Raw genomic sequence first — 26,449 nt, forward strand, 5'->3', positions numbered from 1 at the left:
TGTCAATTACAACAGGGCTGGCCAGGAGCAGTGACTCATGTCTGTAGTCCCAGCACTTTGGGCGGCTAAGGTGGGCAGAACCAGCCTGGCCAACATGGTAAAGCCCCATCTCTACTAAAAATACAAAAATTAGCCAGGTATGGTGGTGGGCACCTGTAATCCCAGCTACTTGGGAGGCTGAGGCACAAGAATCACTTGAACCCAGGAGGTGGAGGTTGCAGTGAGCTGTGATTGTACTACTGCACTCCAGCCTGGGCTGGAGAGTCTGTCTCAAAACAACCAACCAACCAACCACAGGGCTTTATCCAGCTCTGTAGTAGGGAAAGGGGGCTTGGAAAGGCATTATGCTTTTGTACCACTCTGCCTCCTCTTACGCAAGCTGCCTTTTTATTTAGCATGTTCATGTTTTGTGCGGTGATCAGATCTTTGAAGTGTCAGTTCAGTTCTGTTGGAGGTGTCACTACTCTGGTTAGAATAATGAAGCTGTTCAGACTCACTGAGATCCCCTTCTTTTGTGTAGTACATTGACTTAGATGGAGACAGTCTGACCACAGAGGATCTGGTCAACTTGGGAAAGGGACACTACAAAATAAAGGTATGGGGAGGGAGGGGAAAGATGACTGGCTGTTTTTGCTGCCTGTGGAAGACTTTAGCATGCTCAGTTCTGATCAACATTTTCCTAGCTCACCCCAACCGCTGAGAAGAGGGTGCAGAAATCCAGGGAGGTCATAGATAGCATCATAAAAGAGAAAACAGGTATCCTTTTATCTTTGTTATAAATATTTTTTATAAACAAACAAAAATCCCTGCATCTAATTGTATAATGTCTCTTTTTATTCTAGTTGTTTACGGTATTACTACAGGTTTCGGGAAATTTGCCAGAACTGTAATTCCTATCAATAAGCTACAGTAAGTTTAAAACACACATATGTTCATGTTCTACCTACCCTCATCTTTGAAATATTTTTCGACAAGGGAAATAATTCACATTTGCCCCAATTTACAGATCAGAGAATGAAGCTTGGGTTAACTTGCATGTGAGTTGGTATTGAAAACCCAGGCTGACTGGTTTCTCCTATTGCCTTCCTTCTGTCCCTCCAAGGATTTGACCATGATTCCCTTCATTTTCCCAGCTGAGGGAACATTTTCTCACTGCAGTGTATCTAAGAGGATTTTTACCTTTCTCTTGCAGGGAGCTTCAAGTCAACTTAGTACGCTCGCATTCTTCAGGTAAGTCAAAGCGTTGGGTACCTCCTGGATCTTGTGTGATTAGATGAATAAAGCACAGCACAGTGTGAGTCATCCAGTTATAGTCACAAAAAGCTAGTTTCTCAAAACAGCATTTCAAGAACTAGGTGCTGAGGTGGGAAGGGATGCAGGAAGAATCAGCTGAGCCTCAGAAAAAGAAGTGGGCCAGGTGGAGGGATGGGGTTGGCACAAGAACACATGTCCCATCCCGTGGAAAGAGTGTTGCATTCAGGGAAGGAAATAAAGCCTGGAACTCAGAGAATGAGTTAGGATGGGCATAGTGAGATGGGAAAGACTGTCACCAATCAGCACCCATCAAATGGTAAAGAAGTTGTGCTAAGGACTCTGGATGCTATTCTAAAGGTGAGTGGGGGGTCAGGGGTTCACTGAAACATCCTGAAAAGGGGAATTGAGAAGGCAAAACTGGGGTCTTCACCTTTGTCAGGAAGATGGGGCTTGGACAAGTCAGACAGGCAGGAGGGAGAGTAGTCCAACTACCTGAGCCGAGAGGAGAAGGTAATAGCAGGCTGGGCTACATATGGGAAAGATTTGAGGGAGGGAGGGAGGGAGGGAGGGAGGTTGTCAGGAGATAGAAAGGAGTTTGCTTTTCTTGGAAAAAACATCAATTCTGTTTTGTAGGTGTTGGGAAACCACTAATTCCTGAAAGGTGTCGGATGCTCTTGGCTTTAAGGATCAATGTCTTAGCCAAAGGATACAGTGGCATTTCCCTGGAGACCCTCAAACAAGTTATCGAAATGTTTAATGGTAATGCAATGATTCCCCAGATGGAACCTCTGTGGAGGCTGGGTGTGTACCACAGGGTAGACTTGATTGGCCAGTTGCTGAGGAATCTTACCTGAGATAAGAAGACACGAATAATTGAAATGAGTGAAAAATGCACTTGGCAAAAAGAATAGTTAGATGGGGGAAGAGGAGAAAGTCAATCAGAGATGCTTACTCCTGTGAACTTAAACTTATTCTGCAAGACCCTTTCCCTAGCATTTGTCATTTTCAAGACTAGAACAGGACCCTTAAGTCTGCCCTTACATTCAAGCCTGCCTAGAAGCACCTTAGGTTAAATGATACACGAATATGGTTAGAAAAATTGCATAATGATATCGATGTCCATCCCAAAGGCCAATTCAGTAGTTCTGGTTGGTGCCTGGGAATCTGAAATCGTAATGCCCCCCAGGTGATGGCCAGACTTGCACACTAAAATCCAACTTCTTACAAGGGTAGAACAGAAATGCAAAGAGGCTAATGACTCCTTTGTAATCAAGAAGCCATGTAGTGGCAGGATATGATGGAACTCAACTCTAGAGCTTTCTTCTTGGATAGGAAAATTCTAATGTGGAAACCAGATTTGCAGTGGTTGAAGGTATTGTCCCTTCTCACAGGTAAGGACAAGCCTTCTAGGTCAGTGGAGACTCAGAACTCTTTGAGGCGAAGGAGAGGGAAGAGAAGCAGAGCTGAGGCAGTCACAAGGAGCAAAACATATTGAGCTTCCATGTTATGGACGCAAGTGGCACGTAAATAGGATATGCCAATGCGTGGAGAGCAATTTGAATGAACAGTCTGTTGTCCACAGGGCTGTGCTGAACAGACTAGTAGTGATTCCAACACCTATTTCTACTCCTACCTTGGTCTGCCATACTATATAGCCCTAAAATCCCAGACAGTAGCCCTCCAACCTTAAACCCACCTGGACTTTATGGGTGAGTCTAAGGTACCTCTGAGAGTTCCCCAGCGTGAACTGGAGCCGGAAGCTGGTCTGTGGATGGCACTGCCATACCCAACTGATATTATTTAACAGTTGGAAAAAATGCTGCCATCAGGAATCTGATTTTATTTCAGAAAAATGAAGCCTCTTTTTTGGTAACTTTTTGGGAATTTCTTAGAAAATGGCACGTGTTTATTGATAAGGGGAAATGGGGTGTAGACTGGGTGACTGGCAAAATGAAAAGACTCAGTTGCCTATGACTTCTCTTCCCGTGGGAAACCTTGTTAATGCTTTGGTGCACCACTACCTTCTGGAACATTTTATATTACTTTTCCAATGTTTCCAAACATTTTCCAATAGCTTTGAATGGCTAAACTTGGTCAAATGAATGTCCTTTAACTTCATATTTAAATAATTTCTAACTATTTTTCCTGTAATAAATAAATGAACTGTAAAAAACAAAAACAGACAAAAAACCCAGCTAGCTCCCGATCTCATCTTTAAGATACATTGCTAAAATTTCTACAAGTGGAAGTACTAGGTCGGATTAGAGCACACAGATTTTGAGGGCTTTGCGTCCAGAAGTGTCCTCCTTCCTTCTTCTTATTTATTTAGGAGACAGGGTCCTTTTTTGCCGCCCAGGCTGGAGTGCAGTGGCACGATCTTGGCTCACTGCAACCTCCACCTCCCGGGTTCAAGTAATTCTCCCACCTCAGCCTTCCCAGTAGTTGGGAATACAGGCATGCGCCACCACGCTTGGCTAACTTTTGTATATTTTGCAGAGACAGGGTTTCACCGTGTTGCCCAGGCTGGTCTTGAACTCCTGGGCTCAAGTGATATGTCTGCCTCCGCCTCCCAAAGTTCTGGGATTACAGGCGTGAGCCACTGTGCCCGGCCCTTCTTTCCTTCTTGCTGTCTCTCTCTCCAGCCATCCCTTCCTCCTTCTCTCCTCTTTTTCTTTCTATAGCAATTTATCTAGGTCCCTTACATGTTAGCTGGGTTTGAAGAATTGTCTTTCCCCCGGTGTTTATGCCATAAAGTGATAGCTATTGGAGGCAGGGTGGGGGGCAGGGTGCACTCACTGACAAAGCAAGGAGAGTCAGAATGCAGTACTCTTGAACTAATTGCTACCTACTTCTCTCCCAGCCTCCTGCCTGCCCTATGTTCCGGAGAAAGGAACCGTTGGTGCCAGTGGAGACCTTGCTCCACTCTCTCATCTTGCTCTCGGGTTAATTGGAGAAGGGAAGATGTGGTCTCCAAAGAGTGGTTGGGCTGATGCTAAATATGTAAGACTTACAACAGCTTCCATCTGCAGCAATTGCCCTAGGCTGGACACCAACTGTGCTTGCATGCTTCGTATCACTTAATCCTTACAATAGCTCAGTGAGGGAGCCTCTACTATCCTTACTTTATAGATGAGACAACGAAAGCTTAGAAGTCAGATGAGGCAAGACTGTTGTTAGCTGTCAGCCTTCTGGGTTTGGTAATCACCTTGGTGAAAAGGTATAACTGCTACTGTGAATCCCAATAATTTATCCTGCACCTACAACATTTCCAGTGCCTAGCAGCAAGGTCACACACTGTCACAATTTTAATTAGGAGCTGGTCTTACAGGTGCAGCGGTGTGGCTCATAGCACTTACTATATGGCTTCTGGAAAGCAGGGTTCATTTTTCCCTCTTACCCTAGTGGCTAATCAAAAAAGCCTGTTTTTGATAAAGCTTTGGTGTTTTCTTCTTCTGTGTCTGAATTTCATTACAGCAGCACAAAGCATCATTTAATGTATTATCCCTGATGAATTGCTGGAAGGTTCCTTGATAGTAAGTGAAAAGGGCAGAAGGCCCCGGAAGAGGAAACAGCTAAGGAAATAGATAATCCTTTTGGGGATGCAACTTCTAGATCATCTGTCTTCCATGCAGCCTTGTCTTTGATTATTTCGCTATGGACTGTGTTTTCCTCCAACCACCCTCACACAGCAATCACCCTGACTTTTCTAAACAGCAAATTCAAGCATGTTCTAGTGAAAACCTGTAATGCTTCCCATTGTCTTCAGGATAAAGGTTAAACTTAAAGTGGCTTTCAAGGGTCTTGTTTGTCATGTTATCCCCTAATCCCTTCTATGTGTGGTTCTGCATTGCAGAAACTGGAGGTTGCCTGCAGTGGGAATGTGCTAGGCAGAGGGTCTGGCACAAATACTTACTTCTCTCTCCAATTTCTGCTTCTGAAACGTCTTCTAGGGATCTTTTGAAGCCAGAAATTGAAGACCAGCCTGGGCAAGAAAGCGAGGCTCCACCTCTACAAAAAATAATTTAAAAATTTTCCTGGCACAGTAGCCTGTGCCTATAGTCCCAGCTACTCAGGAGGCTGAGGATCACTTGAGCCCAGGAGTTCAAGGCTGCAGTGAGCTAGGATTGCACCACTGTGCTCGCTCCAGCCTGGGTGACAGAGATGGGTGTCTAAAAAATAAAAGAAAAAGAAAAAAAGAAAAGCCCTCTAAGAAGCTTTCCTCTCTGCTGCTCCACTTCCTACCTCTTGAGTTCCTTGTGACCCTCCTATATGCTCTCCTAGCACCTTATATGATTGTTTTCCACTGCACCCCACCCACTTCCCACATCCTCGCACTGAATGTGCTGTTACTCAGCTCAGATTGCCCCTGAGCTTGCCTGTCTTCATTTTGCCTACTCCTAGACCCACCCCAACACCCAGAACAGAATCCAGCCTCTAGTTGATACTTGAATCTAATTGTGAAATTGACATAGTAAATGGGACCACTCTATCCTTCTCTTACCTTAACTTCCCCTTCCTTCTTTCCCAGAGGGACCTTAACTTAATGACTCTTTACTTCTTTTATTTCAAGGAAAGACTGTTCTGCCCATTCCCCCTCCGGATTCTGTCTCCATCTAGTAGAGGGAATTTTATAATCCCTTCTTCATTGGTGCTCACACGTGTGCCACAAAAGCCCTGCTCTAAGGTTTTGCCAGTGTTTAAATGATGCATTAGTGAGGTTAGAGGACTTTTTAGGTCAAGCTCTGGAGGCAGGGGAGCGTGAACAGGGAGGAGTCCAGCCTAAGCACAACACAGATGCATGTATGTGTGTCAGATACATGTATGTCAGGAGGCAGCGGTAAAAAAGGTGAACGTTAAGGTGGAAACTGAACATGAAGGATCTAGAGACCAAAATTTCGGGTTGATTCTGTAGACAACGGAGCCCCTGATTTCAATACAAAAATTAATTAAAAGGTAGGTCTGCTTTCATGAATAAAGAACAAAACTAGAGAATAGACCAGAGAACATGAGTAGAGCCAGTTTCTATAGGTCTTATCTAAGATGGACTTTTGGGCATAAAGAGCTATTATTGGATTCCATATGATATTGGAAATAGGCTAGTATTTCATTTGATACCCATTTTCATAGTTTTAATCATTCTATAGGTCCTAGAAGCCCATGGATTGAAACCAGTTATTTTAAAACCAAAAGAGGTAAGGAAACTCAAGGAAAATATGTTCATAGTGCATAAGTCTTTATTTATGCTGTATTTTCAGTTTTAATCTCAGCCTCAATGGTTCCTTAAATGCAGCTTGTGTGTTTGTTTAAAGGTCATCCCTGAAGAAGGGTCACCTCCATAAGAATTTAAAAGATTCTTTATGCCAGGCATGCTGGTGGATGCCTGTAATCCTAACACTTTGGGAAGCCAAGATGGGTGGATCGCCTGAGCTCATGAGTTTGAGACCAGCCTGGGCAACATGGTGAAACCGTATCTCTACCCAAAAAAAGAGACAAAAATTAGCCAGGCATGGTGGCGCACACTTGTAATCCTAGCTACCCTGGAGGCTAAGGTGGGAGGATCACTTGAGCCCTGGAGGTCAAGGCTTCAGTGAGCCATGGAGTGCAGTGCAGGGAGCCACTGCACTCCAGCCTGGGCAGCACAGTCAGACCCTGTCTCAAAAAAGAAAAAAGATTCTTCATGCCACAATGCACAGGGGGGTCTCTTAGGAACTTAAAACTTGAAATTGAGTTCTGTTAGGATCTCTGAGAGACAGATGTTCTCAGCCAAAATTCCTTAGAATGCTCTAAGCTAAGAGTCTTGGACCAGAATTAGTTTTTTTTTTTGGATGTCTCATCAATAACAGTAAGAATTTAAAGAAGAAATGCAACCTAATGCACTAAAGATTCTATGTGCAGTCTACACTCCAGAGCTACATTGCTGCTTTGGGAATGGGGATACTTAACAAGTATTTCATTTGCCAGATTTGTGCTTATGAGTTCACATATGATAGCACTTATTCTTCAAGGGCTTAAATAAACATTACTGTTCCATACTTTAGAAAACAAACATAGTTCAACTGACTGGCTAATTTTTCTCTCATGAAAGCAAAAGATACAAAATCCACTGGTATGTAGGTTCGTTACAATAACCACAGTAGGAAACTTTGCTCTCTCCCCCAACAGGGCCTGGCACTCATCAATGGGACGCAGATGATCACATCCCTGGGCTGCGAAGCTGTAGAGAGAGCCAGTGCTATTGCACGGCAGGCTGACATTGTGGCAGCCCTGACCCTTGAAGTGCTGAAGGGCACCACCAAAGCCTTTGACACTGGTCAGCAGAGTTCTTCCTTGCGGTTGTTATTCATTCAACCAGAGGTGGTGGGGTGGGGTGACTGAGGTCTTTAGACACAGAAGTGGTGGGGGCAAGTGGTAGGGAAGGAGAAAATCCAAGTGCCTATGGCATACCCAGTGTGCTGCTTCTTCATCTAAGCTACGGCTCACCTGATCCTTGAAATAACCGCAATTTACAGATGCACAGAGCCTGGAAGTTGAGTGACTTGCCTCAGATCACCTGGGGATCTGGGTGTGTCAAGCTTTGTGTTGTCTTAGGAATCTTTTTACAGGACTTTAGAACTACAGTAGGATTAGGGTTGGTCCCGACTAGAAAATTGGGAAAGAAAAACTATCGAATTGGTAGCTTATTTAGAAAGTAGTGAATTTCGACGACCCCCCAACTGTAATATGAAAAGGGCAGAACATTGTCTAAAAGTAACCGAGTTAAAGTAGGCCACTGTAGGGCTCCCTCCTGTTATTAGCCCTATTCCTTTAAGGTAGGCCCAGTGTCTTGAGTGGAATTCCCAGTGGTCTCAACATATAGTTTGCTATCAGATATTTAAAGTAGAAGGAATCAAGTCAACAAGGAAAATTGTGCTTTTGGAGGTAAGTTTCTAATTCTGAGTGGTGGCTAAGGACCCCTGGGACTTTTGAGGGCTGTGTCAGCACTGTAAATGGTCCTGAGCCTTTGATGGTCATTTATTTGAATATCAGAATTACTCGACCTGGCACGGTGGCTCACACCTGTAATCCCAGCACTTTGGGAGGCCAAGGCGGGAGGATCGCTTGAGCCCAGGAGTTTGAAACCAGCCTGGGGAACGTAGTGAGACCCCCATCTTTAAAAAAATAATGGAATTATTCAGACTTTTTCTCCTTCATCAATTATAGACATTCATGCTCTTCGACCTCACCGTGGGCAAATTGAAGTTGCTTTTCGGTTTCGGTCACTCTTGGACTCAGATCACCACCCATCAGAAATAGCAGGTCTGACCATGTTTATGGGAGTGACCTATTTGGTTATGTGTTTTGTGAAAAGAATTGGTAATATGACCCCTGTCTCATCCCCTCCGCCTCTTCCACAGAGAGTCACAGGTTCTGTGATCGCGTCCAGGATGCATACACCTTGCGCTGCTGTCCACAGGTAAAAGTGAAAAAAAAAAGTCAATAAAAAATGCCAATAAAGTTTTTCTTTCCCCAGGTTCAGGATGAAGAATTTTAAAACAGGAAAGTGTTAGAAAAACATGTAATGGTAAACTATAGTCCAAATTTCTTACTGACTCTATGAAAAGTTATGTATATTTTACCTTTATGTATGCAATTGTTGTAAAGTTTCTATTCTATATGGTGAACTATTTGTTTTCTTTTGATTGTTCAACTTACTTTCAGAGTATTTCAGTCTGTGCCAAGTTTCAGTCTATGGTGTAATAGAGTCCTCTCTAGAATAAATACCCTCATTTCCCTTTACTCAGCAAGTTATCTTTTCTAGCTAGCTTATTAAACAATAGATCAAAACACCTATGGGTAAGAATTGTCAAATTAGATCTACAGGAAGATAAGTCCTCCCTGATATTTTAATAATGATAACAGATTCTATGTGACAGGCACCATTATCACTTTCATGTATTAACTTTATCTTTCATGTATTAATTCATTTAATCTTCCCAACTATGAGAAAGATACTCTTTCTCCCATTTTGCAATGGGGAAACCGAGGCACAGAATTAAGTACCTTGCCCAAGATCACACAGATAGATTATTATTTCCTTGACTTCTGGGAGAAACCAGAAGCCAGGTGCTGCTTTAGAGCATTGTGGCTATCTTTGGGGTTTGTACAGGGTAGCTGCCTTCTGTGTGAGCATCTTCTAATGTGATACCTTCATGCTTCATGAACTTTACCGCCTTGGATAATAGCTACCATTTGAGTAATCTCTGTGAGTCACATCTAAGAATTTGTTTGCATTATTTTATGTACTTCTCAAAAGCGATAAGTGTTATTGTCTGTTTTCTAAGTCTTCCTCTCTTTTAACTATAAACCTAAGGAACTTGCCCAAGTCCTACCTCTAACCTGGGAGTGAATCCACCTGTGTCTAGAGTTGGCATTCTTCCACACCATGCTGCTTTGTATAGATTGATCTAATGTGAATATATGTGATAATAAATTTATTCTAATTTGTTTCAGTGAAAACCCAAAAGAATTATAACAAAATTATCTTCATGTTCAAAATGAACAGAGTATAATTTCCATGGTTATAACTTTAAGATAAGATCTTCTGTAGTCTTTATAACTTTAAGATCAGATCTTCTATATTAATATTGGTATCTTCAGGTAATCAAATGGGTCATCTACCTTATTCTGATTGTATTTTAGGTCCATGGTGTGGTGAATGATACAATAGCATTTGTGAAGAACATCATTACCATAGAACTGAACAGCGCAACAGATAATCCTGTATCTTTTGATTGTCTACTAACCTGCAATTATACAATTGCAGCTGGTAATTTTAAGATCTACTGAAACAATCATTTTGTGTAGCTTCTCAGTTCCATTGCTCCATTTCACAGAGTAAATGAATCAGTACCTGAGGCCCAGAGGTTAACTGACTTTCTCCATGTCACAGCTGGTAAGTGGCAGAGGTGGCCTGTGAACTTACTCTCAGGTTCCAAGTCTAACATGCTGTACTTTCAAAATGGACCCATTCAAGATTTAAGAAGATATTTCCAGCATTGGCTGACATGTTTCCCGAAGACACTTGCCCTGAAACCCACTGCCAAGGTTGTTGGTGGAAGGGTGAAGACTTAGGTCACAAATATGATTGCAGAGATGCTAGACAGTTTATTTATGCAGGCATCTCTGCTTCGAGTGAAAGCAATTTATGTTACACAGAGACCAGCCTTTTAACACTTACCAAAGTATTGATTAAAGAGTTATGGCTTGCTCATCCTGAGGGTTTTGGCATTTTTTTGTTTTTGTTTGTTTTGTTTTGGGACAAAGTCTTACTCTGTCTCCTAGGCTGGAGTGCAGTGGTACAGTCTTGGCTCTCTGCAACCTCTGCCTCACGAGTTCAAGTAATTCTCCTGCCTCAGCCTCCTGAGTAACTGGAATTACAGGCACATGCCAGCAGGCCCAGCTAATATTTGTATTTTTAGTAGAGACAGGGTTTTGCTGCGTTGACCAGGCTGGTCTCGAACTCCTGATCTCAAGTGATCCACCTGTCTTGGCCTCCCAAAGTGCTGGGATTACAGGCATGAGCCACCACACCCGGCCCCCATCGCAAGTTTTTATTTGTCATGCGGACTTTGCTCAAATTAGTGCTTTTGCATATGTTCAAAGAAATAGTAAGACTGATTCCATTTCTCAAGGATGGAGCTCCTCTCTTCTTAACGGTGTGGCTTATCTCAGAGCCATCTGGTTTTTTGCTATGGAATGTTCCATGATTACTTAGTTCCCCAGATGTTGAGGTGATCAGTCAGGAGTCACGCTGGCAAAGTTTTCACGGAGACAGCACTGCCTCTGAAGATAACCAAACGCCTTTGGAATCTATTTTTCCTATTCCACATCTGCCTCAGTTCTAAATCCCAGAGAAAGTGCTGAATCAGCAGCCCTGAAAAGCAAGTCACAGGCTGAGTTAGCAGATGGTTATGTGATAGCTCTGTAAGGTTTCCCACGAGATGGCTTTCGTGTGTTTTTTGACAAGCTTACTTCAGAATGTGTATTTTATGTTCTCTCACATTGTTTACACTGAAATTAAACCCACACTAAATAAGTCTCAGGAATTGGGGGTCTCTCTGTTCACCTCAATACCACCCCATCCTCCAGATGGAATAGTAGTTTTTATGAACTCTATGTAGTCTTATCTCAGTACCAATCTTTTCACTCTAGGGAAGAAGTATCTATTCTACATTTATATCATGGCCTTTAAAGGGAATCTCATAGTTTTTAGAAATTACCATTTAATTACTGGGTATGGGGCAGGGGATAATTAATTCCACACTAAATTCTTCTGCTACCACTTGCCTCAGCAAGAATTTCAGTCAAAAGTCTTTTTTTTTAAAGATTGCTAATTATTGATAAATTTCCAATAGGCTAATATTTGGGAGTTCTCCTGCAATACTGGCGTTACCTGAAAGAATATGTTTCTCAATTTTCTATTGCAGATATGGAGCCCCATCACACATGCTGGATATTATGGGAGTTAAATTCTAATTGTCTTCATCTAATAGCCAACAAACAAATTTGGAACAACTAGAGGACAATAAAAACATGTCTAAGTTCTAAATTGATGCGGAATTCCATTGCTACAGGGATTCAGAGAATGGAGAGGAGGCCACGGTCAAGGAGCTAGACCCAATGGGCTCACAGTTACGTGTGCAGAACAGAGTAATCCACACTTGACTAGGTTATGTAACACATACATCTCCAACTCTTTCGAAGTTAGAACCTTTCTTGCACACAGCGAGTTCTCAGTTAATAGGTAATGAATATTCTTGAGCCCAGGAGGCAAGGATTAGCTCTTTAGAACCAGGAAAGAGGATCTATTACTGCCTTTTCCTGGGTGCTTGCTGGTTTAAGTAAAGTGCGTGATGGAATAGAATTATCTCAGGCTGGGTTTGGTGGCTCACGCCCTTAATCCCAGCACTTTGGGAGGCCAAGGTGGGCTGATCACTTGAGGCCAAGAGTTCAAGACCAGCCTGGCCAACATGGCAAAACCCTGTCTCTACTAAAATTAACTGGGTGTGGTGGTGTGTGCCTGTAATCCCAGCTACTCAGGAGGCTGAGGCACAAGAATCACTGGAACCCGGGAGGCAGAGGTTGCAGTGAGCCAAGATGGCACCACTGCACTCCAGCCTGGGCGATAGAGTATTACAGAAAATAAAAAAAGGATTATCTCAGAATAATAATATTCAGCAAATTTAAACTTGCCACTTACTGAAAATGGATTCATGAGGACATATTGGCCACCATCTGCTGTTGAACGCTGACACCAGATTACTGAGTAAAGAATTAAAAAATGTTCTCAAAATTGATCTTTCCAGACATTTTGGTAGTTGCTTATCAGCAGAATTTCCCATTCAACAGATTCTTTTATGGAACCCAAGTTTGCAGTGCCCATTGAAGAAACAGAATTTGCTTTCAAACAGATGTGTTGGTCTCTGTTTTTAGTTTCAGGCTATAAACCTTTTGAGGGCAGGTACTAACCACCAGGTTAGTACGGTTATGGTGCTTGAGAATCTAATCTCAAAAGAAAACATCATTTCAAGGTTCATGTTTTTTTGGCCTCCAAATTAGGTGTATATGATCTACCTTTAAGGCCTTTTGTTTGTTTTTTGCTTTTGTGAACTTTTATGTCTCTTGCAGGAAGACTTGTCTCTTTCTGTCCATCCCACATTTGTACACGGACTGTCACCTCCACATTAAAAAAAGAGGGCGGGAAAGGGTTGTACTTGAAGTGACTGGCAAATGTTATCTTCAAGCCTTAACCTCTTTGGAAAGATGGTCTTCGCCAATAGGGGAGAGACAATTTCTGGAGGAAACTTCCATGGCGAATACCCAGCCAAAGTAAGCTTTTTGAACTGCTCTTGACCCAGAAAGCACATTCCAATATAGGCTGACTGAATGGAGACCCTCTTTCAGGCCCTAGACTACTTGGCCATTGGCATCCATGAACTTGCTGCAATCAGTGAGAGAAGAATCGAGCGGCTCTGCAATCCCTCCCTCAGTGAGCTGCCTGCCTTCCTGGTGGCTGAAGGTGGTCTGAACTCTGGGTTCATGATAGCCCACTGCACGGCAGCAGCCCTTGGTAAGGATACTGCCCTTTTCCCAGAACACACGCCCATCCATCTAAGGGTCTTTCCATTTCACCCAGAAGTACCAAATGTGGTCTGTGAGTGAGATCTAACTTTTCACCACTTTTATTTGCATCCTAGCTTTCTCAGTGCAAATGTAACAGGTTAATTCTAATATTTTTCAGAAAAAGATAGTTTAACAACTTCAATATTGTTATACTGAAATATAATAATACAATAATAAGGCTGTAATGGACAATTCATCTGTGGAAAGCAATTTGACATTGCGTATGAACTTCATCTCGGCAGCTTTTTTCCAAATCTCCATTGGAAGACTATTGGAAAAAGACTAAGATGCTTATAGTTAATGGTGAAACTTGACCTGACCTATAATTAAACTTTAATTAAACTTTCAAACCTATAATTAAACTTTGGATACATTTCACTAAATATAACAACCACTAAAAACATAAAGATGTTGTTGCAACATAAATAAATGCTTATAAGCAGCAGGATACCCTCTATGAACATTGAGCTTCAATATAATTTCTGACTCAAGATTGTAAGAGACAGATGGAGTAACACATCAGAACAGTCCTTGGCACTAAGTGCTAAGGGCCTCATTTATGTTCATTTACTTAATTGTCACAATTGTCACCTGAGGTAAGTGCTATTATTATCTATAGATGAGTATCTGAAGATCTGAGAGTTAAGAGACTTGCCCAATATTGCACAGCTAGCAAGATGTAAAGCAGAATTCAAACCTGTGAATTTTGGCATGCAAAACTGTGCTTTTACTTTAATTAATGAGGATCTCATTTTAATCCATACTAATCCAACCCTAAAATAGGGTTGTCAAATTTAACAAACAAAAACACAGGATGACTACTTAAATTTGAATTATTTGGGACATACTTATAGTATAAAAATTATGTTTTTTAATCTAAAATCAAAATTTAACTGGGCAGCCTCTACTTTATCTAACAACCCTACCCTAAAAGGGAGGATAGCATGGGTTATTACGTGCGTAGACGCTAGATTAGAAGCCCAGCTCTGCCATTTACTAGATGTGTGAGCCTCTTTATCCTGTTGATCCTCAATTTACACCTGCATAAAATGGAGATGATAAATTTACCTAAGGGGGTAGTTTGGAAGATTAAATGAATTGATGCATATAAAGCCTGGCATATCATAAGCACTAAATAAATACTAGTTGCTATTAATATTATTCCCAAGCAACACAAATAACCAACTAAGAGCTACTGAATTCACCTCCTCTGACCCAGTATCTTCTATTTGCTCACTTGCTTATTAATAAAATAACCCTTTAACAGGTAGAAACTTCTCACAATAACATAGTGGGGGAGTAGTCATTGATTTCTAGAGAACATGATGGACATTGGGAAGCCTCATTTGAACATGTTTTAGTTTCCCAAGCTGCCTATTGAGGTTGTTCGGCTTGCTTTCACTGCAGTAAAATTAGGGTTTTTCTTTTTTTGACCCTTGTAAGTTATCTCTCTGAACAAGCCTCACCACAGGTTGCTTATCCATATAGTCCTCAGGTTAGGGTCCAAGGACTGGGGACTTACAGCGCTGAAACCTGGAAAGTCCTTGGCCAACCAGCATGACCTTGACAAAGTAGCATGACCCTAGTTTAAAGCGAGATCATCTTAGGATACGATCCCATACGGCATAGAAAACAATGGAAACTTCACCCATGACCACTCTTAAAGCCTAAGAAAGAGAAGAGACTTTGAGTCTGACCTTTCCTGACTTCTAAGCTAGGGCAAGGGAACTTCCTAACCTAAGTCCTTGCTACTTATAGTGTAGTCCTCAGACCAACAATATGGCCATCACCTGAGAGCTTGTTAGAACAGCAGACTCTCAGGCCCCACCCAAAGCTTAGTCTCTTTGTTATAACAAGGTCCCCAAGTGGTTCATGTGCACTGGAAAGCTCGACAGTCCTATATCTTGGTCCTCTCTAGAATTCCTCCTCCTCCCAGATACTTCTGGCAGTCATCGAGCCCCTGTTTACATCCACTTATATCATCCTTGAACATTCTGAAGTCTTAAATTTTCTTCCCCAAGATTTGTGGGTCTAGCCTCAGTCCCCAAATGCCACGCCTGAATTCTGGTGACACAACCAAATTGATCTCAAGTACCTGAAAATGGCCATCATGTCTCTTTCTCCCCTAGTCTCCCTGGCATGCTAAATGCTTCCCAGGTTTTCATCTTGGCCTTGTTATATTAGAATTCCCAGCTGTCCCATCCCCGTCTTACCTCAGAACTCACTATTGCTTCAGAGTCCTCACTTGGGGAAAAATATGACCTGCTTCCTTTTCCCAAAGCAGCTTTCTACCATCAGGGCTTGAATAATGTCCCAGATCTTCTGGAGAGTGTATCCCATGCGGTGGAGCACTCTGTGGAAGCCAGGGGTCCTTCAGACAGCTCATCCTATGAGGAGCACTTCTTAACTGGCATTGGTCTCTCACAGTTTCTGAGAACAAGGCTCTGTGCCATCCCTCGTCTGTTGACTCCCTCTCCACCAGCGCGGCCACGGAGGACCACGTCTCCATGGGAGGATGGGCAGCCAGGAAGGCCCTCAGGGTCATCGAGCACGTGGAGCAAGGTAATGCTGATGAGTCCGGGATGGCGGGCTTCCCTGATAGACCACTGTGCCTGTGCTTCTCAGGTGGGATCGCCCACCAGCAACATCAGCATCACCTGGAAACCTGTTAGGAAGGCAGACTCTCAGGCCTCCTTCCAGGCCGGCTAATTCAGAAACTCTAGGAGGAGAGCGGAGCAATCTGTGTTTAACGAACCCTCCAGGTGATTCTGATCTTCACGAAAGATTAAGAACCTTGCTCTGTCGCCCAGGCTGGAGTGCAGTGGTGTGATCTCGGCTCACTGCAACCTCTGCCTCCCAGGTTCAAGCGATTTTCCTGCCTCAGCCTCCCAAGTAACTGAAATTACGGGCATGCGCCACTAAGCCAATTTTTGTATTTTTAGTAGAGACGAGGTTTCACCGCGTTGGCCAGGCTCGTCTCAAACTCCTGACCTCAATTGATCTGCCCACTTCGGCCTCTCAAAGTGTTGAGATTACAGGCATGAGCCACCCTACCTGGCCTGTTTATTCTGTTTTTAAAGAAAGAGGAATTACTTTCCTTTAGGCATTTTTCTCTGTGTTTCTAAGTTTACCCAACAGTATTGGAAGCAGATGGCTGACAAAAGAATATCTCAATTTTAAGATAAATGTGAGAGTTCAGTCCTTTTTTTGGTAATGGTTGTGTTGAGATATAATTCACATATCTTATACTTCACTCACTTAAACTGTACAGTTGAATGGGTTTTGGTAGATTCACAGAGCTGTGCACCCATCGCCACAATCAATTCTAGAATGTTTTCATCAGCCCACAAGGACACTGGTGCTCTTCAACTCTGACCTCCCTGTTCTCCCTACTCCCCCAGTCCTAGTCCTAGTCCGAATCTACTTTCTGTCTCTGCCTTTGTTTTTGTTGTTTGTTTTCCTATTCTGGACATTTCATGTGAATGGAATCCCGTAGTCTTTTGTGTCTGTCATTTTTTAGTTAGTAAAATGTTTACTTTTTCTAATTTTTCATATAATCTTGCTCCTTCTAATAGTAAAACGTTTTCAAGACTCATGCATGTTGTAGCATGAATCAGTCCTTTATTCCTTTTTATACCCAAATAATATTCCATCATATAAATATACCACATTCTGTTTATCCCTTCAAACACTTGATTTGTTTCCACCTTTTGGCTAATATGAATAATCCTGCTATGAACATGTGCAAGTTTCTGTGTGGATGATGTTTTCATTTCTCTAGGGTGGAATTGCTAGGTCATATGATAACTCTATGCCCATCTTTTTAGGAACTTCCAGACTGTTTTCCAAAGTGGCTACCCCATGTTATGTTCCCACCAGCAGTATTTGAAGGTTGCGATTTCTCCACATCCTTGCCAGCACTTCTTTCTTTCTTTATTTTTTTTGAGACAGGGTTTCCCTCTGTCACCCAGGAGGGAGTGCAGTGGCATGAACATGGCCACTGAAGCCTTGACTCCCTGGGATGAAACCATTATCCCAGCTCAGCCTCCTGAGTAGCTGGGACCACAGGCATAGGCCACCATGCCCAGCTAATTTTTTTTTATTTTTTGTAGAGATAGGGTCTTGCTATATTGCCCAAGCTGGTCTCAAACTCCTGGGCTCAAATGATCCTCCTGCCTCAGCTCTCAAGGTGCTGGGATTACGATCAGGAGCCACTGCCCCTGACCTAGGACTTGTTATTATCAATCTACCATAATGTGTTCCTTATGTTCATTCTTCACAAGGATTCTCTATTGAATATGTTGCTCTGGTCTAAAGCTTAGAGTCACCCTTCTCTATCGATTATCTTCTATCTAGTTCATCAGCAAATCAATCCTACCTTCAAAAGACACCAATCCAGCCTCTGTCATCTCCTTCTGATGGGTCCCCTTGTTTTCCTTTCTTTTTCTTAAAATAATTTCTTAAATGGCTCTTGGTTACTCCCATTTTGAATTTTTTTTCTTTTTCTTTTTAGATGGGTCTTAGTCCCCTTTTTTTCACTAATGTTTCTCTCTAGGAACCACACACAATAAACTAGAATGAGCTTTTGAAAGTGTAATTTAGACCACATCATGCCCCTATGGGAAATTTACCAGTTACTTTCTATTGCTCAAGATAACATCCAACCCCCTTACTGAAGCCAATGGTAACATGGCTGGTTACATGATCCAGCTTCTGCCTGTCACTGCAACCTCTCTCCATCCCATTTTCAATCCTGAAACCCCAGTGTTGTTCTTGTATCTGCCAAAAAATGCATCCCTACCTTAGCACTTGCTGGACTGCTTGCCTGCAGCACTGGCCCCGAGGACTTCACTCATTCTATCTCTGGAACTGCCTAGAATTCATCTGAGATGCCTTCCTTGTCTACCTCAGCTAAAGCAGCAACCATTATTTCATTTGTTTGTTGTTGTTATTTTCCTAACAGCACTTAGTATAATACCTGTGATATACTTAGGCTTGTCTTTCCTAGTAAAATATAAGGTCTATTGGGGCAGGGATCTTCTCTGTCTTGATCACACCCCTAGGTGGACCTAGAACATCTAGAACCATGCCTGACCCAGACTGGATGCTCAAATGTTTGCATGACAATAAAGTTGGCACTATAGGTCCAAATGATAGATGCGGCTTTTCCAATGTAGTTCTCTCCTTCTCAACAATTTTATATCCATGAAACGTTGATAGTTGGCAAAAAAAAAAAAAAAAGGCCAACTTTGTGTATCAAGCACATTTATTGTTTTTTTTTTGTTGTTGTTAAATATATTTATTAGAGAACAAAAAAGAAATGAGGGGCAGGTAAGCATTTTAACAGGCTGGAAAACAGGAATCTTCCTGATCAGGTGTGCATAGTTGCTTTTTTTTTCCTTTTTTTTTTTGAGACTGAGTCTCATTCTGTCTCCCAGGCTGGAGCGCAGTGGCACGATCTCAGCTTACTGCAGCCTCCGTCTCCCCAGTTCAAGCAATTCTCCTGCTACAGCCTCCCGAGTAGCTGGGATTACGGGTGAGCACCACCACGCCCAGCTAATTTTTTTTTTTTTTTATAATTATTATACTTTAAGTTCTAGGGTACATGTAAGCACGTTTATTGTTAATTAAATTTGCTTTGTCTACGTATATTAAACAAATAGCTATAAATCTTGGAATCCGGTGATGCTGGATATAGGGTATAAGCACCTGCTTATTACTAGTGATTCTGTGTTACACAGGTAACTAGTGTGGGAACACAGAAAGAATAATTCCACCTGACTGGGGCGGAAAGACATCTATCACTTGAGCACAGTGGATTAAACAGTGAAAGAGATGTACTTGGCCTTTGCCCTCTTAGAAATTTAAGTCTAGCCAGAGAAGTAGATACTGAACAACATGGTAACTTTTTGTAGCACTCAACAAAATTATAAAAACAGTTCTAGGAGGAAATAACTGAACATGATCTAGTCTCAAAGAACCAGAAAACGTGTTTCTGAAGTATTTAAGATTAAGGCCTAAACAGCAAATAGAGCCAGCTAATGGGTGTGTGTATCTGCACGTGAATAAAAGTGCCACATTAGTTTCGCAAGGAAAAGGAAAGGGGATGTGCACAAAATATATTGTCTTGGGTTATATGGTTATATTGAGATGGGATATCCAAGTACAGATGCAGAGCTCAGGAAAGTCTGAAGATTCATCTCTTTTTTTCTTTCTTTTTTTTTTTTTTTTTTTTTTTTTTTTTGAGACAAGGTCTCGCTCTGCTGCCCAGTCTGGAGTGCAGTGGTGAGATCTCAGCTCACTGCAACCTCCGCCTTCCGGGCTCAAGCAATTCTCTCACCTCAGTCTCCCAAGGAGCTGGACTACAGGCATATGCCACCAGTGGGCTGGGCTAATTTTTATATTTTTGGTAGAGATGGGGTTTTGCCATGTTGCCTGGGCTGGTCTTGAACTCCTGGGCTCAAGTGATCTGCCCGCCTTGGCTTTCCAAAATACTGGGTTTGCAGGCATGAGCCACCGCACCTAGCCATGTCCTGGGATTAATGATGAAGGTCAGCATTCTCTGCACGGAGGCAACTGAAAACTACTAGACATAAGGAGAGAATACCAGGAACAGAACCTTGCATTCGAGGGAAAAGGCGTAACCTGAAACGTCATAGCCTATGGGAGGAAGGAGGGAAACCTTTTCAAAGGAAATAGCTTCAAGAGCTCAGGGTAGCAGAGGTCTACAAGGTCAAGAGAAGCATCTTTTTTTAGAGAAAGGAACACAGGTATAAATTAACCTCAGAGACAGATAAAATGAATAGTGTTCAAATTGTAAAACTTTGAGAACATATTTGCAATACATCTAAGTAGAACATATGTTTGCAACATATCTAAGTGGTACCATTATTTATTTGCTTGGGATTATTTTAATTCATGTGAATTATACTCTGTTAAAGTGAAGATAATAATCATGTAAAACCAAAAGGTGTTTCCATGGTTCTTCCGATACGTGTTTTCAGTGTGTTTAAGAAATTTATTTTGAAGATTGAAGATTTGAAGGATTATTAGGCCACAGAATATCAGCTTATTTCAAAATAAATGAGAGCCATTTGAAATATATCCAGCAAAATCAAGATGCATCGAACCCCTTGAATTTGTAACAAGAAAGTGTCAGACTTTTAAAATTCCAATTGATGGATTCAGGGAGAACTGCTAGCAACAAAGAGCATTTAACCAAATGTTGCAGAGGTAGCCACTTAAGGTTTTCCTGACATGTTTCACATTTATTGTGCAAATATTTACTTCCCAGTTTTTTCTGGTCTTTGACATTACCTATCAGACTACGCTTCTCATGATGTAACATCATATCACCAACACATATTGAACATTTTTTATGTGCATTCAGTCTTTTAATTCATTTAACCTGCACAGTAACCCTAAAAGGTAAGTATTATTATTCCATTTGATGGGACAGGAAACCAAGGCAGAGGTTAAATAATGTGCTCGGGGTTATGCAGATACTAAATGGCAATGCTAGAATTGCAATCCCAGGCAGTTGATTCAAGTTCACTGTCTTAACCACTCCCCTATACTGCCATATTGATTCCAAAAAAATGAACTAGCATCTTCATGGTTTATTGGACTTCCATTTGCATGATTGCTTCATATATGTCCTCCTATGGAAGTATGTCAAAATGAAATCTCTGTGAGTTGAGAGTATGCTACTTTAGTCAGATCTTTGTAATACCTGTAAGGTTTGGGACTGGGAAATAGGGTCATTGATTTGGCAATAAGCCAGGATTTATTCCAGTCATCTGAGTGGCTTTAAATGAATAATATCTCTTCTCACCTGCCAACTCCTCACTCAACTTCTTTGCTCAAGACGGATGACAAGTGTTTCCTATTTCCACCTTTATGTAAATTTCAAGTTGCTTTTAGTTTTGCTCTTCTCTTTGGCTTGAAATACCTGGCACATAGACCCCTGTCAAGGATTTGAAGGAGTCAGTGAATGCGCAAGTGAGTCTTTAGTTGCCCTGGAACTAACTCCGTAATGTCTGTTTCAGGCCTTCAAGCTTAAAGGTTCTCAAGTCAACTAAAGCAGAAATCTTTATATTGTCTTTCTGAGCTAAGAACACTTATTAAATATGCCATACCTGTAATAAATTTTGAATATTGGAATCCGTATTTCTTTACATTTGACCCAGTCTAGATTATGAAGAAGTTTTTTATTGAAATGTAATTCAAGGTTAAACCACTTTGGATTTCATTACTTGCCAAGAAAATTAGTTTAGAAGCTTATAGTTGATCAGACTGTCTAGGTGGTTAACCCAAATAGAGTATTAAAAACATTTGACTTCTTGTCTTTCAATTTATGAAGTACATTATGAACTCTGGTGAGTGCAGACAGGTCACAGTGGGAGAGGATGAAGTTGTGAAATTCACTGTGGACCTGGAAGCAATTTCTCATCTTCTAGTCCAGTATCCCCACCTCTCAATTTGTATGGAATTGGAAACCATGAGATTTAAAGCATTTCAATGAAATGCATACCATTATTTAATGGAGCTGGGGCTCAAGATGAGGATCAGCTCTTCTTTCTGAACTCCTTCCCTACCCACATGACCCAAACTTGGCCACCAAACCTTGGTTAGAGGATGTGAATGGGGGACATGGCAGATTTTGCTAGTGCAAATGAATGGGCAGCTTCCTGGGTAGGTGTGTGGGTCTGGTGATTATTCAGGTAAATGTCTCAATTCTCCCCTTCTCAGCATTAAATATACAGTCAAGGGGTTAGAAAACAAGTTAAAATGGCAACTGAATACCAAAGCAACTTAATTCTACCAATAGACAGAGAACGAACCATCTGTTAGTTGGCCGGTGATGGGTGTCAACTTTGGGAAATCCACGTTCCTCAAGCATGAAGTCAGACTTTCATAAGCTACCCTCTTGGAATTTCTTGTTTCAGTGCTGGCCATCGAGCTCCTTGCAGCCTGCCAGGGTATAGAGTTTCTACGTCCCCTGAAAACAACCACTCCGCTGGAGAAGGTCTATGACCTGGTGCGCTCTGTTGTAAGGTAAGATCAAACAGGTCTCTGAAAGTTACATCAGTTCAGCACGGTAAACCCTGGCAGGGCTTAATGTTTGGCTGATGGGTGAATGTGCTCTCCCTATAGGCCCTGGATAAAAGATCGCTTCATGGCCCCGGACATCGAGGCAGTGCACAGGCTGCTCCTGGAGCAGAAGGCAAGCTGGCCCCTTGGCTTGTTTCTTAATTTTCAATTGTTACGGGAAAGCAAAGTCGGGGATGGGGAAATACTGCCTTATTCTATTGTTATTCGGCTATTCCTTGGGAATGAGCAGAAAGGTATTTCAGCAACAACTTGCAGCGCCACTAAGAAGCCATGTAATAATCACTACGTGCCCCAGGGTGCAGCCAAATGTTGAATATCTAAGGATTAGAAACAGAAATGGATTTTAAATGGAGTTTTGGGACAATATTCATGGCGAAAAAATAAGATGTCAGGTTCATTGATGCCTCCCCACCCCTGCAAGATGTCCTCTTTGATTCAAAAGTATGTTCCCTTCTGGGTGACGCTATCACAACTACCACCACTGGGTGCAATGGCTGTGTAGACCTGGAGGGAAAACCAAGGCCCAGGTGTTTACTTCAGAAGACTTTCAGTCTGTTTAGCGCTCTGGTGAGATGCGGGTTTTTCTTTCCTGTGTATTTCCACTGGTTACATTGACCATACACTCAGCTGCCAGGTACAGATGTCCAGCGTGCTGGCTTATCTTTTAAATATCGTTTTTGAAGTGCTTTAAAGCTTTTGAATAACTTGGGGGTGTTACGTTCCCTAGAATCTCTTGATTTCCTTAAAACAGCTGCTCTGCTCTGGGGAGTGATTTTCCTGTGATTTTACACCCATTATTTCTAAGCATGTCCTGCACTCTTGGTGGGGAAGCTACTTTTCTGCTGGCAGTTTTGGTGCTAGGAGGGAGGTATGTGAGAGTTAGCCTTTAGGAGTATTCATTTTCTAAGGTCATAAAAAAGAATAGGAAAGGCTCCTTGGCTGTCGGTGGCAGTTAAAAGCAGCTATAAACCAAAAACGGGACCTTAATTTGATTAAATTAAAAAAAATATTTAGAGATGGGGGTCTTGCTATGTTGCCAAGGCTGGACTCAAACTCCTGGGCTCAAGTGATCCTCCCACTTTGGCCTCTTGAGTAGCTGGGACTACAGACACATGCCACCATGCCCGCCCAGGGCCTTACTTTGAGATGATGTTATGCTTAAACAAAAAAGAGGCTGGTGGGTGGGAGGTAAAAACTAACCAAGGATCTGAGGCGGTGCCTCTCCAATGTTAATGTGGCTATGAATCTGCTGGGCGTCTTGTTAAAATGCAGGTGTGGATTCAGTAGGTCTGGGTGAAGACCAAGATGCTGACTTGTCCCAGGTGATGCTGATACTGCAGGGGCACAGGCCATGCTTTAAGTAGCAGGGTCAAAGGAACAAAGCCCCCGTGGCATGGAAATAAAGCAACAGGGAAATTCAATTCACTTCCTTTTATCATTTAAGGCTTGCTTTAGAAAACACACAGCTCCAGGCTATCGCCTGTAATCCCAGCAAGCACTCTGGGAAGCCACCATGGGTGGATCACTTGAGGCCAGAAGTTTGAGACCAGCCTGGCCAACATGGTGAAACCCTGTCTCTACTAAAAATACAAAAATTAGCCGGGTCTGGTGGCACGCACCTGTAATTCCAGCTGCTCAGGAGGCTGAGGCACAAGAATTGCTTGAACCTGGGAGGTGGAGGTTGCCGTGAGCTGAGATCATGCTACTGCACTCCAGCCTGGGTGACAGAGTGAGACTCTGTCTCACAAAAACAAAACAAAACAAAACAAAACAAAACAAAAAAACCATGTAGGTCCTGCTAAGACCCTGGAGAAGCTATCCTTCACTCTGTCCACACTGAATTCTCTGGGTTTTGTTATTTGCTTTCTTGCTTTGCTTTGGAAAAGTATGCAACTTAAAATCTTTATGATGACTTTAGAAAGTTTTGGACTTTGTATATTTACAGTCTTTAATGCAACCAAAGACTAATTGACACAGGTCATATGTCAAATGGCTTAAAATAAAGGCAAGCAAACAGCAGCTGTGTCCGGTCATGTATAGAGGGTCATGTATAGAGGGTCATGTATAGAGGGTCATGTATAGAGGGTCATGTATAGATGGTCATGTATAGAGGGTCATGCATAGAGGATGTTTTGACTTCGGATGAAGTGGATGTGTAATAGCATGTGGAAACAACGTTGTCAATATTTCAGCTTTGTTTTGTCCTTGCTTTTCAGGTTTGGGAAGTAGCTGCTCCATACATTGAAAAATACAGAATGGAGCATATTCCGGAATCAAGACCTCTTTCTCCAACAGCCTTTTCACTGAAATTTCTGCACAAGAAATCCACCAAAATCCCGGAGACTGAGGACCTTTAATGGGCTTTGTCATGGAGTAGCAGATCAGAGGGCAGTCAGTTTAGCACAAAGCAATACTAGGCTGAAGGAGAGACCTGAGAACTTTCCTAGGTAGATCAATCCATTGTATACTTCAGTTCTTCTAAAGCCTACTTTGGTTAGGCTGACGGCAGTATTATAGTTGCTAAATTCAGCACTGTGTTCCTGTTGTCATGGTTCAGGACCTACCAGGTATTTTCAGATCGTAGGAGTTTTCTTTCTTTCTTAACAATTTCAACAGGCCACTCACTCTTAAGGGTAAGAAGAATAACCACAATTGTATGTGCCTGTTTTACTCTTAGCATTAGATGAATTCAAATTTGGAAACAGATTGATAGCAATTTTTTCTAAAAACATTAGGCTTTTGTTAACCTTTTTATGTTGTTGTTTTTAATTTGCTTCAACCAGTTGACTTTCTTTGGCTAATTTTACTTTGCATGATATGCCTTAATATGTCTTCATAAATAACCATTCTAAGTCATAATTTGTCCTTAAGCTGCTTTTTTCTTCTATTAATTGGATCATAGTAAAGAGTAGTCAATAGGGTCTTCAGCTATTAATTATAGAGGTGATTAAAACCAACAAGGGGTTTCATGTGCAAAGGAGATAAGGAATGAATATAAAGATTGCTATCTGGTGGCTCTTATTAAACTGTGTATTTCGTATTTATCACTACACATATTCCCCAAATGTGTAGAGTTTGAGGTTAGTATTTTCACTTCCTAGGTGTTAGTACTCTAGTCACATGCTTATTGTAATCTTCCTCATTTCACAGATAAGGAATCTCTGGGGATTAACCAACCTCCTTTCTGTAATGGTAATCATTAAAATGAGTCCTATTGACAAAGGTCAGATGGAGCCCTAGAATGTATTACCCAATCTGTTTTTTCCCCCAAGAAAATAAAGGACCTTCAGGGATGGCTTAAGTGTATCTGTCCAAATGAAAGATGGGTCACATGACCTCTTGGCTTCCCAAGGCTAAGCTCTGTGACTTTGCAGCCATGTGTGCATGTATGTGCAAGGCCCTTCAAGTGGTCTGAAACCGTGGCTCTAAAAACCATAGCTGGTGGAGAGGAGGACAGACACACTTGCCAGCTTGCCTACCTGATTGCCATCTAAAATGGGCCCATCAGTGGACTTCACAATAGAGTTTTCACTCTTTGGATTTGCAACCTGTCCACCGGAAAGGTGGACACTGAAGTGAAAACTGCTGCCCAGAGAAATTCAGAGAGCAAAAAATGTGCTGAGGAGCCTGTTTACCTAAAGGTTGTTCTTGGTGCTATTCTTCGTCAAAATGTGAACACACACAAATGAGATTTGTGCATTGTCATCCGTGAGCTGCCATTGAGCCAGTAGCCCCCAGTGGTCTGACCGTGCTCATCGCTCCAGTTTGGGGAATGCTGGATTCTCATGGCCCCTGCAGTCCTCCAGGTCAAAATGACACTTTGTCACTGAGTTTTCTACAGGGCTCTATTAGTAACTGACAACACACGCCTTCGAGGGAACTTCAAGGGAAACATGGAATAAACTAAGTCTCAATTGCC

At 42.1% G+C, this 26,449-nt stretch overlaps 1 protein-coding gene across 3 annotated transcripts in view; it reads left to right on the plus strand.

Annotated features, from left to right (window-relative positions):
- Positions 1–26,449, plus strand: part of HAL (histidine ammonia-lyase) — a 28,048-nt gene extending 1,599 nt beyond the window's left edge. For 2 of the 3 annotated variants that reach the window (XM_017861752.1, XM_017861754.1), the window contains 17 exons: positions 521–595; positions 684–756; positions 843–909; positions 1,193–1,230; positions 1,888–2,013; positions 4,115–4,254; positions 6,399–6,446; positions 7,417–7,564; positions 8,455–8,550; positions 8,649–8,707; positions 9,934–10,014; positions 13,057–13,122; positions 13,198–13,363; positions 15,844–15,978; positions 22,365–22,473; positions 22,573–22,642; positions 24,747–26,449. In XM_017861752.1, coding sequence (XP_017717241.1) covers positions 521–595; positions 684–756; positions 843–909; positions 1,193–1,230; positions 1,888–2,013; positions 4,115–4,254; positions 6,399–6,446; positions 7,417–7,564; positions 8,455–8,550; positions 8,649–8,707; positions 9,934–10,014; positions 13,057–13,122; positions 13,198–13,363; positions 15,844–15,978; positions 22,365–22,473; positions 22,573–22,642; positions 24,747–24,887 — 1,638 coding nt within the window. In that variant the 3' untranslated portion in view covers positions 24,888–26,449. The remainder of the gene's footprint in view (positions 1–520; positions 596–683; positions 757–842; positions 910–1,192; positions 1,231–1,887; positions 2,014–4,114; positions 4,255–6,398; positions 6,447–7,416; positions 7,565–8,454; positions 8,551–8,648; positions 8,708–9,933; positions 10,015–13,056; positions 13,123–13,197; positions 13,364–15,843; positions 15,979–22,364; positions 22,474–22,572; positions 22,643–24,746) is intronic. The other variant, XM_017861755.1, reaches the window with a different exon arrangement.

Source organism: Rhinopithecus bieti, unplaced genomic scaffold (assembly GCF_001698545.2).
Source record: "Rhinopithecus bieti isolate Rb0 unplaced genomic scaffold, ASM169854v2 scaffold_61298, whole genome shotgun sequence".
Lineage (NCBI taxonomy): Eukaryota > Metazoa > Chordata > Mammalia > Primates > Cercopithecidae > Rhinopithecus > Rhinopithecus bieti.